This window comes from Sander lucioperca, chromosome 21 (assembly GCF_008315115.2).
Source record: "Sander lucioperca isolate FBNREF2018 chromosome 21, SLUC_FBN_1.2, whole genome shotgun sequence".
In the NCBI taxonomy this organism is placed as follows: domain Eukaryota; kingdom Metazoa; phylum Chordata; class Actinopteri; order Perciformes; family Percidae; genus Sander; species Sander lucioperca.
In genome coordinates, this window is record NC_050193.1 from 27,500,178 (window position 1) to 27,514,746 (window position 14,569).

General features: G+C 41.7%; 1 protein-coding gene across 1 annotated transcript; it reads left to right on the forward strand.

The window, feature by feature from the left end:
• Positions 1–8,876: 8,876 nt before the first annotated feature.
• zgc:162612 (forkhead box transcription factor) lies at positions 8,877–10,900 on the forward strand. Its single transcript, XM_031321091.2, has one exon. It carries the CDS (start codon positions 9,230–9,232, stop codon positions 10,184–10,186), a length of 957 nt encoding a protein of 318 aa, XP_031176951.1. The 5' UTR covers positions 8,877–9,229; the 3' UTR covers positions 10,187–10,900.
• The last annotated feature ends 3,669 nt before the right edge of the window (positions 10,901–14,569 follow it).

A 14,569-nucleotide genomic window follows, 5' to 3' on the forward strand; every position in this document is an offset into this window, starting at 1 on the left:
ATGACTTGGACGTTGCAGCGCTGTCATCATCTGTTTAGCTGGCCTCTGGCCCACCTATATCAGATACACCGATGTGATTGGTGCAGCTCGGCTACAAAGGCATAGTTAATGAGCATCATTACTGAATGCCAGAGTGACTCGCTGAGCTAATTACAATTGTGCTCTCACGAGAACTCTGGATTTCCAGGGTAGTACAACACTGCTTTCAAGAGAACATACTGTACCTTAGGTTTTCTGTTAAAACTGTTCACAATGCGGTCCCTAATCTGTTTTTAAGTTCTCCTCTCTCACTCAAATGCCTAAAAAACTCTCCAAGCGGTCACCCAGCACCTCATTATACTGTACCTAAGAATTAGGAGGAGGAAGGGAGGAGGTTACCATTTTTCAGGGATTATTTAACAAGTTTCCAAATCCAAAATCCATAATCTCAAAATTAAATAATAGAAATATAAATTTAAATAAATACAAATAATCTTCTTTTTACTTCTTATCAACTTATTATGGCAGAAGACAGAAGTGTACGCAGCTGAAGTTGAGTCCTCTTATCCTTCAACCACAGTCTGTACAGTATGTGTCTTGTACCTTCTCACTCCACGCTGTGGTTTAATATCTCGCTTTCGGCCGCACACAGCCACTCCAGCCAGCGCCCTAACACCCGACAGTCAGTCAACATGGTGTGTGCCAGAGATAGGGACTCAAGTTTGACCCTCGGATTCGAGTCACACTTAAGTCGCAGTCACAGTGATTTGAGATTTGTCCTCAAAAGACTTCAGACTCAACTCGGACTCAAGATGGGGAACTCGTGAACAATCTTTAATTTTAGGAAATGTCTCATGAATGTTATTCCCCTCCCTGTGTAACCTATAACCTCCCTATGTAACACATTAACTTAAGTGAATCTGTTGCGCAGCCACACATGAGAGAGGACAACAAACATGGTCAACCATGTCTGCACCTGCTGTGCCATTTTTTCAAAAGCTTTGGCTTTAAAAACTTCATACAACAAGGCCCAAACAAAAGAAGCCTGAATGCAAAATATGTGGACTCTAGCTCAGAGACTAGAGACTTGATTGGACTCTAGCTCAGAGACTAGAGACTTGATTGGACTCTAGCTCAGAGACTTGAGTCTTGATTGGACTCTAGCTCAGAGACTTGAGTCTTGATTGGACTCTAGCTCAGAGACTAGAGACTTGATTGGACTCTAGCTCAGAGACTTGAGTCTTGATTGGACTCTAGCTCAGAGACTAGAGACTTGATTGGACTCTAGCTCAGAGACTTGAGTCTTGATTGGACTCTAGCTCAGAGACTTGAGACTTGACTTGGACTCTAGCTCAGAGACTTGAGACTTGACTTGGACTCTAGCTCAGAGACTTGAGTCTTGATTGGACTCTAGCTCAGAGACTAGAGACTTGATTGGACTCTAGCTCAGAGACTTGAGACTTGACTTGGACTCTAGCTCAGAGACTTGAGACTTGACTTGGACTCTAGCTCAGAGACTTGAGACTTGACTTGGACTCTAGCTCAGAGACTTGAGTCTTGATTGGACTCTAGCTCAGAGACTTGAGACTTGACTTGGACTCTAGCTCAGAGACTAGAGACTTGACTTGGACTCTAGCTCAGAGACTTGAGACTTGACTTGGACTCTAGCTCAGAGACTTGAGTCTTGATTGGACTCTAGCTCAGAGACTTGAGACTTGACTTGGACTCTAGCTCAGAGACTTGAGTCTTGATTGGACTCTAGCTCAGAGACTTGAGACTTGACTTGGACTCTAGCTCAGAGACTTGAGACTTGACTTGGACTCTAGCTCAGAGACTTGAGACTTGACTTGGACTCTAGCTCAGAGACTAGAGACTTGACTTGGACTCTAGCTCAGAGACTTGTGAGCATCTCTGGTATGTGCTGAGCTTTAAAACACAACATCTGCATTCTTTCCATCCTCGAGCTCCGTCTGACAGCAGCTCAGGGCCGAACACGACACTGCAGACAGACCGCTGCTGTCGGTCCCAATAGAAAATGATGTTGGAAATTTCTATTCCGCAGGCATTTGGCATGATGTAGTAGTTTCTAGTGTCAAGGCATACAGGATAAATTCTCACTGAGGCCAGCAGAGCACTGATGCATCCTGACCAAAGTGCAGTGTGTTTCTGTGTCTTTCATTTGGTTCATTTCTTCGGTCAGCAGAAAGGCATTTAAAGCTTTTGCGGCTCCCTCTACCTGGAACAAGTTACAGAAATCAATGAAACGTAATGAGCTGGTCTCATTGGTCGCTTTCAAGAGGATGCTAAATGACTTGGGGGCAGCAGACACATCTGGCTGTATATGTTCTGCCTGATGTATTTATGATTGTGGTTGACTTTGGGGAATATATGCTGTGTTATTTTTAAATGTCTTTGTGTACTTTGTGTTTGTGTGTATGTGTGACTGTACTGCTGCCTGTCCTGGCCAGGACACTCTTGAAAAAAAGAGGTATTTAATCTCAATGAGGGGTTTTTTTTCTGGTTAAATAAAGGTTAAAAAAGTGACTGTGTCTGGAAAAAAACGTCACACCAGACAATTTGCATGCAAATCCCAAACTGGAATCAACCCAGTGTGTATATAAAAGACTTGTGTTAGCCCAGTGTCTAAAGCTTAGAAATGGATGTAATTTAAAAGTGTCTTTGGACGCCAGAAACTCTTTTGTATTATTGGTGTAGGAGCCCCCTCTGTTGGACAAACAAAGGAACTCTTTAAATTGTTCTAAACCCAACATTTAGCCATACTAGGAGGGAATATAGTTAAGCCCTGAGCACTCAATACTTGTCATCACAATTGTAAATTAATTGCATCGTAAAAAAGAATTGTGTTCATCAACATCCTGCTGTTAATTTTCGGTGTCCTTTCCTTGCACACAAGTTGTTTCTCCTTCTCTTCCTTTTAGTCTCCTTTAATATTTTAACCAAAGAATTATTAAGCATGTCAACACATTCATGAGTTACACCGACGATCGAGTATCATTCGATCTTGGCTTTTGTTTTTTTTTTGTTTTTGTGTGTTGCAAATCTCACAAAGTGTTGTATGGGACTCTATGGCTCTGCTTGACAGGCAGAGGCTGAACACTAACAAACTTTAAAGTTTTACGAGATAAACATAAACTGTTTCCTCATAAAACCGTCTCATTTACTTCAATGAATCAATATGGTTTCATTAATCATTGCCTAATGTTAGTTTCATTCCAGAAATGCTCATCACTAGAGCTGCAACGATCGACAGAAAAATCATTTGTCAGGAATTTGTCATGGTGTTGTTGGTGCAAGTCACACATTCTTTAAATATAAGGATAAAAAGAATATAAACAATATAAGTATAAACATATACACAGTATGTATTAATAAGGATAAAAATAAAATGTAAAATAAAATAATAATAATAAGTTAAACCGTAATAATCAATGAATCGTTAAAGTCATGGGCGGCTGTGGCTCAGGTGGGACTGGTGGTTCGATCCCTGGCCCGTGCCGAAGTGTCCTTGGGCGAGACACTGAACCCTGAATTTCTCCCGATGTTGCGCCATCGGAGTAGCCTGGGAGAACCCTGACGAACTTCCGGCAAATTTGAGATTTGCTCTGCAAGTCCATCTGGCTAAGAGCCCATTCAAGCCCATTTCCAATTTTTCAAAATCGAGGCACCAATCACAACCATTGAGGTGGGCTTTACACAATGAAAAATAATTTTTCATGCAAAAATGGCAAAAGAAAAAGCTGTTTTCAGTCTTTCAAATATGGAGGTTTCCTGCTCTTTTGTGTTTTATATCATATTAAACTGAATATCTTTGTGCTTTGGACAAACAAAAAGACATTTAAAGACATAACTTTGGACTTTGAGAAACTGGGATGGAATATTTCTCCCTATTTTCTGACATTTTATAGACCTAACAATTAATCGAGAAAATAACCGGCAGAGTAATCGATAATGAAATTAATCTACTATTTATTACCTGAATGACCAGGAGCTCCAGCCTTGTGATTTTAAACTTAGGTGGAGCCAGTAAATTGTCACGCTGAGTGGGTGAGCCTCCAGTGTATCTCCATGTGTACTTCGTCCACAGCAATCCCACCAATCAGTCCCAACGCGTCCCAGTTAGAGAGGAGATGCCGTAAACATGTTCTTTGTCAATCTTTACAATCATTCTTTGAAAGAACCAAGCAGGTCTGCCTTGTTGCACGATCCAAATTTTCTTCAAAACTTGCCATTTTCAGTGCGTAGCTTGCTAGCTCAGTGGTTGTTGTTGTTTCCCGTAGCGATGGGATTTTGAGAACGGCAACACACAGAGAGCGGAAGGGGAGGGATAAAGCCTGACACCTGGCTTTATCCTGGAAATGTACTTCCTTTGATCCAGACTACAGTTGACTCAACGTATGGATACTTTTAGCTAGCTACGGTATGCTAACTGCATGCCATTTTCAGCGTGTAGCTTGCTAGCTCGAAGGTTGTTGTTGTTGTTGTTGTGAAGGGGCTTGTCAGGCTTATACTGGCAAGGTACTTCCATTGATCCAGACTAGAAAAGCACAGACTTATAACATTAACAATGGCTCTGTTCCATTTAGGTGTACCAGTAAGTTTTAATCATGCACAACAAAACAAAACATGCAAGAATTAAATCCCCCTTTCAATACCATGGATATAGAGCCACTCGGCCAGACATGCCACAACACTTATATAAACTTCAATATCCAATGGAAAATAATCTCGAAATGAGCGCTTTCAAGCCGGAGAGCGGAGTTCACATCGCAGCGAAAACGAAATACTTTCACCCAGGAAACGCTCGTTTGTGTGTTTTAATTCAAACCACAATCTTTTTCCTAAACTTAACGGGTCGTTTTGGTGCCTAAACTTAACTGTCATCGCCGCATGGCGCTCACTTTTTCTGGCTAAACTCCACTACCACGGCCCTCTGAAAGGGCCGTCATCTGGCAGTACCTGTAGCCGGCTCGCAGTCACCTGTTGGCAGCCAAACAACTGCCGCTGGTAGCCGGCGTCCCGGAGCTCTGTAGCGGCTAAATACAACCAGCAACTTCTGCTCAGATTTTATCATTCTATGGCACTATGTGTTCATGTTACAGCGCTTTACTTAGTTTAAAATACTTCTATTTTAGGTTTATAATATATGGTTTATTGGTGAAGTAGCATTGATCACTTTGAGGGGGGGATACATTTTGTCCCCACAGGGGATAGAAATAATTCAGCAGAGGCAGGGATAGAGCAGAACAGGGGGAAACTCCACGTAGCTCCCCTGGCAAATCGCACCCTGCTTAAAGGTTTATGTCGTTTTTCACAAAAGTGTAGGCCTATTGAGTTTTCATGATGTTAGTTCAGGTGAACTCTCCACAACAGTTAACTATGAAGTGCTGTTACTTATTAGAGGCGTTTTTCACTCTCACACCACAAGATGGCGGCACAAAGTCAGAGTGCTGCTGTCAGATACAGATGTGTCATTCCTCCTTAACGATTACTGAGAAAAGTAGTTTCAGACAAGAGTACAAAAAGATGATGACACACACACTCACACACACACACACACACACACACACACACACACACACACACACACACACACACAGAGAGAACAGGTTGGATCACTTTCTATGTTATAGAGCAGTTTGTCAGCCCATAAATAGTGTGTTAATGACCAGTTCAGCTCATGAAATTTACACACGTATCCTCCCCTAAAACTGTGTGTGTGTGTGTGTGTGTGTGTGTGTGTGTGTGTGTGTGTGTGTGTGTGTGTGTGCGTGTGCGTGCGTGCGTGTGTGTGCGTGTGTGCGCGCGCGCCCGTGTGTGCGTGTGTGTGTCACACAGATGTGTTTGGCTCAGCACCTCTCCGTTGTCTGACTCTGTTTAATGCAGTTATGATTCATGATACCTTAAATTACACGTTATATTATTGTCCACTGCACTGCCAAGATTTTAAGGGAATCAAGATGAGAGAAAGAGAGAAAGAAAAAGAGTAAGAGAGAGAGAGAGAGAGGGGGCATTATGTGAAAACAACCTCAGCCTCTTTGAAGCTGGTTCAACCTCTCCCAATGAGAAACACGCTCCGTTCTTTATCACTCTCTGAATCATGCGAACGGCTTCGACTTCTCACTGAGATAAGAAAACATTTCCACTGAAGTAGCCCCGTAACAGCTTCACCTAACCCGGTTTCTGACCCGCACGGATGTAGGTTCATTTATCCAGAATGATCCAGTGAGATCCCCTAGGCCTGTTTAGTTCCTGCCAAATCCTGTTATTACACCCAGACCTTCACTCTCCCACTTATTCATCTGCAGCACGAAACAAATAAGATCTCTACAATGGGCCGTTTTGTTAGATAGCAGATTTGTTATTGTTAAAATGTGTGCGTAATGTGTCTTCTGGGTAAAAGAAAAGAAAAGAAGGCCTTGTTGATTTGAACGTTTCCATATTTTGCTATATTTTTTTTTATATTGTTATATAAAAAAAAGAACACCTTAGACTGAGAGCCCAACTGTAATGGTGCATGTATTTATGATTGGGGTTCTTACAAAAAAATTACCAAAAATAGAAAGTGGAAGGCCGTATCTTAATGCAACATCGGGAAGCATTCATGCAACTGCGTGTGTGCAGCAAGACAATTTGGTGCATTATCAGCTCTGAAAATGTCTCAAGGGCGTATCATAGGTTTTGTTTCAACATTGGGGGGCACATTATAAGGGGGAGGGGGGTCTTGGGGTCGTCCCCCATAACATTTTGACCGTCAAATACTTCATTCTCTGCATTCTGGTGAATTTATTTGTATGCATCAATTGCAATTTTCTGTATTTATGTAAAGGAAATAATGATTCTCCTGTATTGTTCAAAGCTTTCTGCATATTCCAAACATCACAGGTGTTACATCTCAACAACACATCTGTTAGAGAATGAGACGTCGTTAAAAGTTTACATCTACATAAAAGACATTTAAAATCACAAGAAATCACATCTTTGTTTTTCGCTCCTGTTGTGTTCTCCCCGGATGTAGTATCAGAATCAGAATCAGAAAGCAGCTTATTGCCACAGTAGTGGGACTACATTGGTGATTGGGTGCATACATACAAACAAACATATCAAACAGTAATAAGAATAAACAATAAATACCGAAACAGAGACAAATATACATAAAATAGCTGTTCAAGACACAATTCTTGATTTCCGTAGGCCTACATGTTTTGAGCCCCTGAACATATATTTTTACCTCTTTTGGGAAGTGGGTTGTCTTTCATATTTATTGAGGGGGATAAATCTACCTCTTCTAAATATTGGCGGGGGGGGGGGGGCCTACGTTGCCTATGCCTACGTGACTCATGATTCTGGAAACATAAAGATTTTGCGCCATATACCTTCAGCTTTTGTAGTGATCTGACGCTCCCGCTCTCGCCTTATTATTGGAACCACACAACGCGCACGGGCCTGTTTCCAATCTAAAGACATGCGTGATGAATTTGGGAAATCATCTGCAGCTTTACTGGTACCGTATAGCCCACCCAGTCCGGACCCAGTCCCCCTCTGCCCGGAGGTATCAATACGATTAGAGGCAGGAAATGTGGGAATCCCCAACAAAGGGCTCCATCATTAAACACAAACAACCAGAGGCCTCCCAACAATACCAAACGCGCCCTCCTCTCCCCGCTTCTCTTTTATGTCTGAGCAAGTGAAAATCTATTACTTTCATCCCAATATTACCATCCTGCTTTAAGTTGCCCATTATTAAAGCAGATAATCTGACCGGGGGTGTAGAGTTTCTAACCCAGAAGATCTCAGGTTATACAGACCGAACATCAAATATTATTTCTTCTCCATTTCACACATGGTGATATTTATCAATATTTCTCTCAGGGAAACGAAAGCCTGCGTGTAAGTTTAGAAAAAAAAAAACTCACACATTCTTATCAGATCATTCAAATAAGTCACCATACATGCAGGCGACTAATTATTACTTTCGCAGTCATTCCAGTTTGATCCTCTGCGTCTGAAAACATGTAATTGTGCGTCAAGTGTGCGTAAAGAGCGGCTGCAGAAGCATCGAGGGGGATTAAGGTGTAAGTCCCTGCCTCACGTAGAGAAGCGTTTGGGGATTTTCCCCCTCAGACTTTAAATTCACGATCATGATTTGGTGTCATTAAAGTGTCTGTCGTCTTATTTGCAAATTAGAATATAGGTATTTAAAGTCCTTTATCATCATCATCATCATCAGCGTTGCACATTTAGATGAATGTTTTGCTCTATCCCTCCCAAAAAAACAAGGGTCGATACAAAATCTAAAAGAAAGTTATTACCAAAAAATATTTCTCAGGTTTTTACACAGAATAAAAAGTTATTAGGATGGGTCGATGCAAAATTTAATGAAAGTTATTTTCAAAAAATATTTCTCAGATTTTGTTTTTTTTACACAGAATAAAAAAGATACTAAGTAATACATAATAATAATGAAATAACACATTTTTGTAAAGTGATAATAATTTAATAATACGTTTAAGAGCAGCAAACAAAAAGTTAAATAACAAGTTTGTGACTTTCTCCTGTGGAGAAAATATCGCTTTATCTTATTTTGTCTTCATTTTATTCACATTCTTTGTCACAATTTCACATTTTTGAGGTCACTCTGAACTCTGAAATCAACAGCCTGAATACAAACTGTGACCTCCTCTCTATAAATAGTCTCCTTCTGATGTCCTGCTCATCAGGATGTTTCCCCTGAATGGATGGATCTCTAACGTCCTCTAACTTGGAACCGATGCGCCGATGATGATAGCGCACTGATGGGAGGCCTTCCCGACACCCTTTGCGTCGTTTTCATTGGTCAGGATCCCTTTTTTTCCCCTCGCGTGCCTCAACGTGACATCACATCCACCCGACCCACACAGGAAAGCAACAGAGATTACAGATGATGCTGGACACCTCAGAGGACGCGCACACTTTTTTACGCTTTTACGCACAATCACTCAACGCTGCAGGCTGAACGCTCTTTTGCGCGTTTATGCACCAAATTAAAGGATATCAGCGCGCGTGGTCTGGAGAGTTTGCTTGTGGGGAAAGTAGGATTGGTCATTGTGTTTGGAGTTTCACTTTTTTTGTGAATGGAGACGAGTCGTGCGTAAAAACCAAACAAAAAAACAAACCCTCGCATTGAAGAGAAGAAGCTGTCGCTCTCCCACCTGTTGGCAGGTGGTGTTGGCTTTACCCGCGGACATCTACTATGACATTGGGTTTGGACATCATGGAGGATATTGTTATCGACGTAGTAGGAGAAGGAGTCAAGGACAGCGGAGAGGAGCAGCTCTTACCTGTGGATGAGTCGCGGAGCGGCACCGAGACTTCCAGCAGCAGCAGCCTGCAGAGCAAAGAGCGGGACAGCTACAGCCCTGACCCGGAGTCTCCTTCCCTTTCTCCTGCTAAAAGCAAAGGTCCCGCGGCGGTGAAGCCTCCGTACTCTTACATCGCTCTGATAACGATGGCCATCCTGCAGAGTCCAAAGAAACGGCTCACCCTCAGCGAGATATGTGACTTCATCAGCCAGCGCTTCGTGTACTACCGGGAGAAATTCCCCGCCTGGCAGAACTCTATCAGACACAATCTGTCGCTCAATGACTGCTTTATAAAGATGCCCAGGGAGCCAGGGAACCCTGGGAAAGGCAACTACTGGACGCTGGATCCTAACTCCTCGGACATGTTTGAGAACGGGAGTTTTCTGCGGCGGAGGAAGCGCTTCAAGCGGCAGCATTTCCGCTTCGATCCGCTCAAGGAGCAGCACCTGGAGCCAAGCGGGCTGCGCGGCTTTGCGCACGGCTCTTACGGGTTCGGAGCCGCGGCTCTGCAACTGCCAGGTCTGGAGATTTACCCTTACATCCATCACCACGCTCACTCGCACTCGCCGTGCGGCCCCGGCGCCGTCCCACCTGTCAGCAGCATCCTGCCGGCTCTCTCTAGCTTCTTCTCCCGCAGCAGCGCGCTCACAGCCAAGGCTTTCCTCCAGGCGCAGCCCGGCATCGAAGCCTTCTCCCCGGCCCAATACGCCTCTCCTCTGACTTCCAGCGCCGCTTACGCGTCCCCTGCGCTCTTCCACCCCGCTGCGTCTCCGCACTTTCTCACTTTACATCCGGAGTTTCAGAAACTACAGCGTGGCACCGTGGACCTGGCCAAAACACAGCGCTAACAATGAACAACACACACACACACACACACACACACACACACACACACACACACACACACACACACACCGGACTCGTGTTTTCTCAGGTAACAGAGACATTTTACGCAGAATTTCTCCTCCGTTAAGTGGGATGAATCTGCTTTCGAAGAATGTTGTAGATACTGTATGTTTAAAAAAAAAACTCTCCCTCCTTCTCACTTTTATGGCAAAAAAAAAAAAAAAAAAAATCTTTTAGCAGACCCCCTTTTTTGTGAACATAAAATAGCCTCTTTTCTTTTGTTTAAATATTTAAATGACGAGTTTCTTTGATTTTTTCTCTGGAAAGAAATAAAAGTGAATATTTAAACCTTGCGTTCAGTTGCATTTTGTGCAGTTCCGTGTAGTTATTTATTTAGCTCATGGATGATCTAGTAAAACGCCAGACTTGTCTTAATATGTCATGTGTTAACTTGTTTTAAAACTTCACTCCCTTGGGGTTATGCCTCTCACTGCGCTGATTGAATCATGAATTAGGTTATAACTCGTAATAATGGCAGTAAAACAAAACTACTTCATTCCGATGTTTATCACAAACAAGAGAAATGTAATAAAAAAAAAACAATAGAGAGGAATAATTTGACGATTAAAATAAGCCGCAGGTCTCTGAGGCCTGACTGTAAAAATGTGCTTCACTTCCACATCAAATAATCGATTAAATAAAAGAGAAACACTCGTTAAAAAAATTACATCTTTGTCGGTATTTTTAGTATAGACGATTCGCGTAATTATCAACGGCTGAGATCTTCTGCAAGTTATTTATTTAAGGCTATTTAAACTGCAAAAAATAAAATAAAAAAAATGTGGTAAAATATTTCTCTGATAAGCAAAGGCAACTGGACTTAATAGAAATATTTGAAGCCGTTGTAGGTGATAGCGCAGTGCATCTAACACATAACACATAGAACACATACCTTTGGTGTGGGAGACCTGGGTTCGATTCCCACTGCGATGCATCAACCGATGCGTTCCTGAGCAAGACACTTAAGGTCCTACCACCTTTCTTAACATTCAAGTGACCTCACTGCAGCACAGATGTTCTTATAGCCCAGTTGTTCCTGAAAAATATGATGTTCATATTGACTGTGGACAACAGGGCTGATGTTTTACAAGTTGTTTTTAGAAAATCAAAGCAGATGGACCAGAGGTTGTCAAAAACCCTTTAGGGCTCAGAGGTTAACCCTGCGACCTCTGATATGTAGCCGTTGTAAGTCGCTTTGGATAAAAGCTAAATGACATGTAATGTAACGTTTCATCCAAAAGGCTTGTTCAGGAAACGTCTTCAAGGCTTTCTAGTCCACAGAGAACCTCCATGACCCGGATGACTGGGAACATTCACAGACATCTTGTAAAATATTATATTCCAACGCTAAAAAAAATAAAATAAAATAAAATAAGAGCTTTATAAAATGGGGAGAAGCAGCTTTGTGCAGCATGTTGGATCAGTGTAGGAGAGACCCTGGTGTCCTAGTCTGACTCTGGAACACTTGAAATTATGAACAAATAATAGCTTAGGAAAGGCATTTTTATTTTTATTTATACAGCACATTCCAGCAACAAGGCAATTCAAAATGCTTTAAAAAAAAACAAACATTAAAGAGCAGTTCAAAACAATTAAAAACGAGAATATAAAAACAGCAAAAAAATAGAGCTTAATCAAAACTGAAGTGTGTGTGTGTGTGTGTGTGTGTGTGTGTGTGTGTGTGTGTGTGCGCGTGCGCGTGTGTGTTCTCTTCATGGATATAAAGCTGGAAATATATATGCCTATAATTGCCTTATTTCGCAGGGCCACACACACTCCTGTCCGCCTGCACCGGCGAGAAAATCTGTACAACACATTTTCATGTCCAATCCGTTCTCATAAAAATCATAAAACCTCCCAAATGTTCCCACAAAAGTGCCCTTTTAAGCGTATCACTTATTCTTCTTATTCTATTTCTATTATTACACGTTTACGTAGCCTAGAAAATATGTTGTTTGTTTCCAGTGTCTGTTTTGTCATCTTATTTGGGCGATTTAAAAATGTCCTAAAGTAGGCTATTTGAGCAAAGAAATATTCATTTTAAAAGAGGTAACTTCCTCTAAATTCCTCTAACCTTGCATCTAAATAACTACCTGAAATGAAAGAGTTTTTTATGTTATATTGTGAACTGATGCAACAATTAAAAATTCTATGTATTCTTTTTTTTTTTCTTTCAAGAAGCAATCCAACGCTTCAGTTTATTAAAAATAACAATTTGTTGCTTAAAAAAGTGTCAATACTCGCTGGAAGTAACATTTCACAGAGAAACCTGAACCCTCTGACTTATAATGTTTATATATGGTTATATTTTCATCTACAGGCTGGTGTATGCATGTTCAGCTGTTTAAAAAACTAAATCCAACCCTAATCTATCATCTAAGCCTGAAACAAATAACCGTTTTGTGTGTGATTTCACCTGGAAACACGATCAGTAACTCTATATGTGATTACTTAATCCACCCTGCAACTGTCCAGCCCATTTTCTCCGTCCTATAACTCAGATTATCAGATTTATATTCTCCTTTCTTTTGCATTTAAAGTCGAACGCAGCGCCTGCTTCACATGTGAGAGTGACAGTAGTGTAATAATTCTAGGTTCCAGAGCATGGAAGTATTTATTTAATTCTATTCTGAGTCTGGTTGAGATGGATTACAGCGCTGAAGCCCTTGGACGGGGCTGATGGATCACACCGCACGCTTTAGCTCTTTAGCAGACTTTGGCACCCAGAGAGAGGCTGAAACAAATAAAAAAAAGATTGTTACCTGATGGTGAGCTTGTTAAACTGCCTGAAAAGATACAAGGAGAAAGCACACTTTCTCCTTGTATCCCCTTTTTCTTTGCTCCATTCAGAAAATTCTACAGATGCGCCTATTAAAAAGAAATAAAATTCAATCTGTTTTGAGGTTTTCTCTAATTCTTTTTTGTTTTTGGTGTCATAACCAAATGTCCAGTATTTACACTGCTGATCTCAAACAGTGCGGCGAAAGCTGTGGTTAAACTGATCCAACATGAGATTCATATCACACACCGCAGCACTTCTGTTATTAGAGTTTATCTGATTGGGAAACCCAATACACACAAGAAGATGGGTTTTTCTGTAAGTTTCAGCACGTTGCTTGCGGTCACAACTCAATATAAAGATGACATTCTGAAGAGTTGTAGTCAAGACAAGGGTGTAGGTTTTGTTTCAACATTGGCGGGGAGGGGAGGGGGGGGGGCACATTATAACTTTGGGGGCATTCTGGTGAAACTCTATGCATCAATTTATGGTGCAAATGTCTTTATTTATGTAAAGGAAATAGTTATTTTCCTGTATTGTTCAAAGCTTTCTGCATAGGCCTACTCCAAACATCACACGTGTCATGGGATGTTTTTTTTTAGGAATCATGTACATCTCAACAACAAATCTGTTAGAGAATAAGACCGTGTTAAAGCCAGAAGCTCCAAAGTTTAAATCTACATAAATCTATCTTTATTTTTCACCCTCCTGTTGTCTTATTTAACCCCCGATGTACCAAAGTAGACACAGTTCCTGTTTTCCGTTCATGTTTTGAGCCCCCTGAATGGTTCTTTTGACCTCTTTTGGAGAGTGGGTTGTCTTTTATATAGTTGTTGAAGGGGACAGATCTACAGTACCTCTTCTTAATATTGCATATCCCCCGCACCCACCCACCCCCCTTGAAATCTACACCTATGAGTCAAGACCACCTAAACCGAGACCAAGTCATTACCAAAACCAGTGACTTTGAGGGGTTTGAGACTGAGTCAAGGCCCGAGACCAGACCGGTTCGAGTCCCACACTGCATGACGCGACAAAATGTGGAAAATGCTAACCAAAGGCACTCCTCAAACTGATCTGAAAGCTCCACATTCCCATAAAAAACACACAACATCCCAATACCACAACACACACACACACAACATCCCAATACCACAACACACACACACACACACACACAGAAAACAAATTTAGATTTGTCTTCATTCACCTCTTTTTTTTGCTGGGAGTGTATCACGAGAAAGGCCTTGATAAAATAATCAGACAGACAGTTGAGTTCTTGACCAGTCTTGAAATAAAATCCTGAGTCCTCTTTATCTGAGACCGAGACGAGACTGCAGTCGATTACGAGACCGAGACCTTCAAAAAGTGGTCCCGGGACCAGGACCGATCTCGAGTACTACAGCACTGATGGTAATATATCGTTGTCCCTCTACGTGCGATACAAGAATCAATACGCTGGCGCCAAAATATCGATATTTTAATGAATAAAATAAGAATAGATTTCCCTGCTCCCAGCGTCGCTGCTTCATGGCTCCTCGAGGTG

Coding starts and splice junctions, on each gene's coding strand:
- zgc:162612 (XM_031321091.2), top strand. CDS start 9,230: ATGACATTGGGTTTGGACATCATGGAGGATATTGTTATCGACGTAGTA.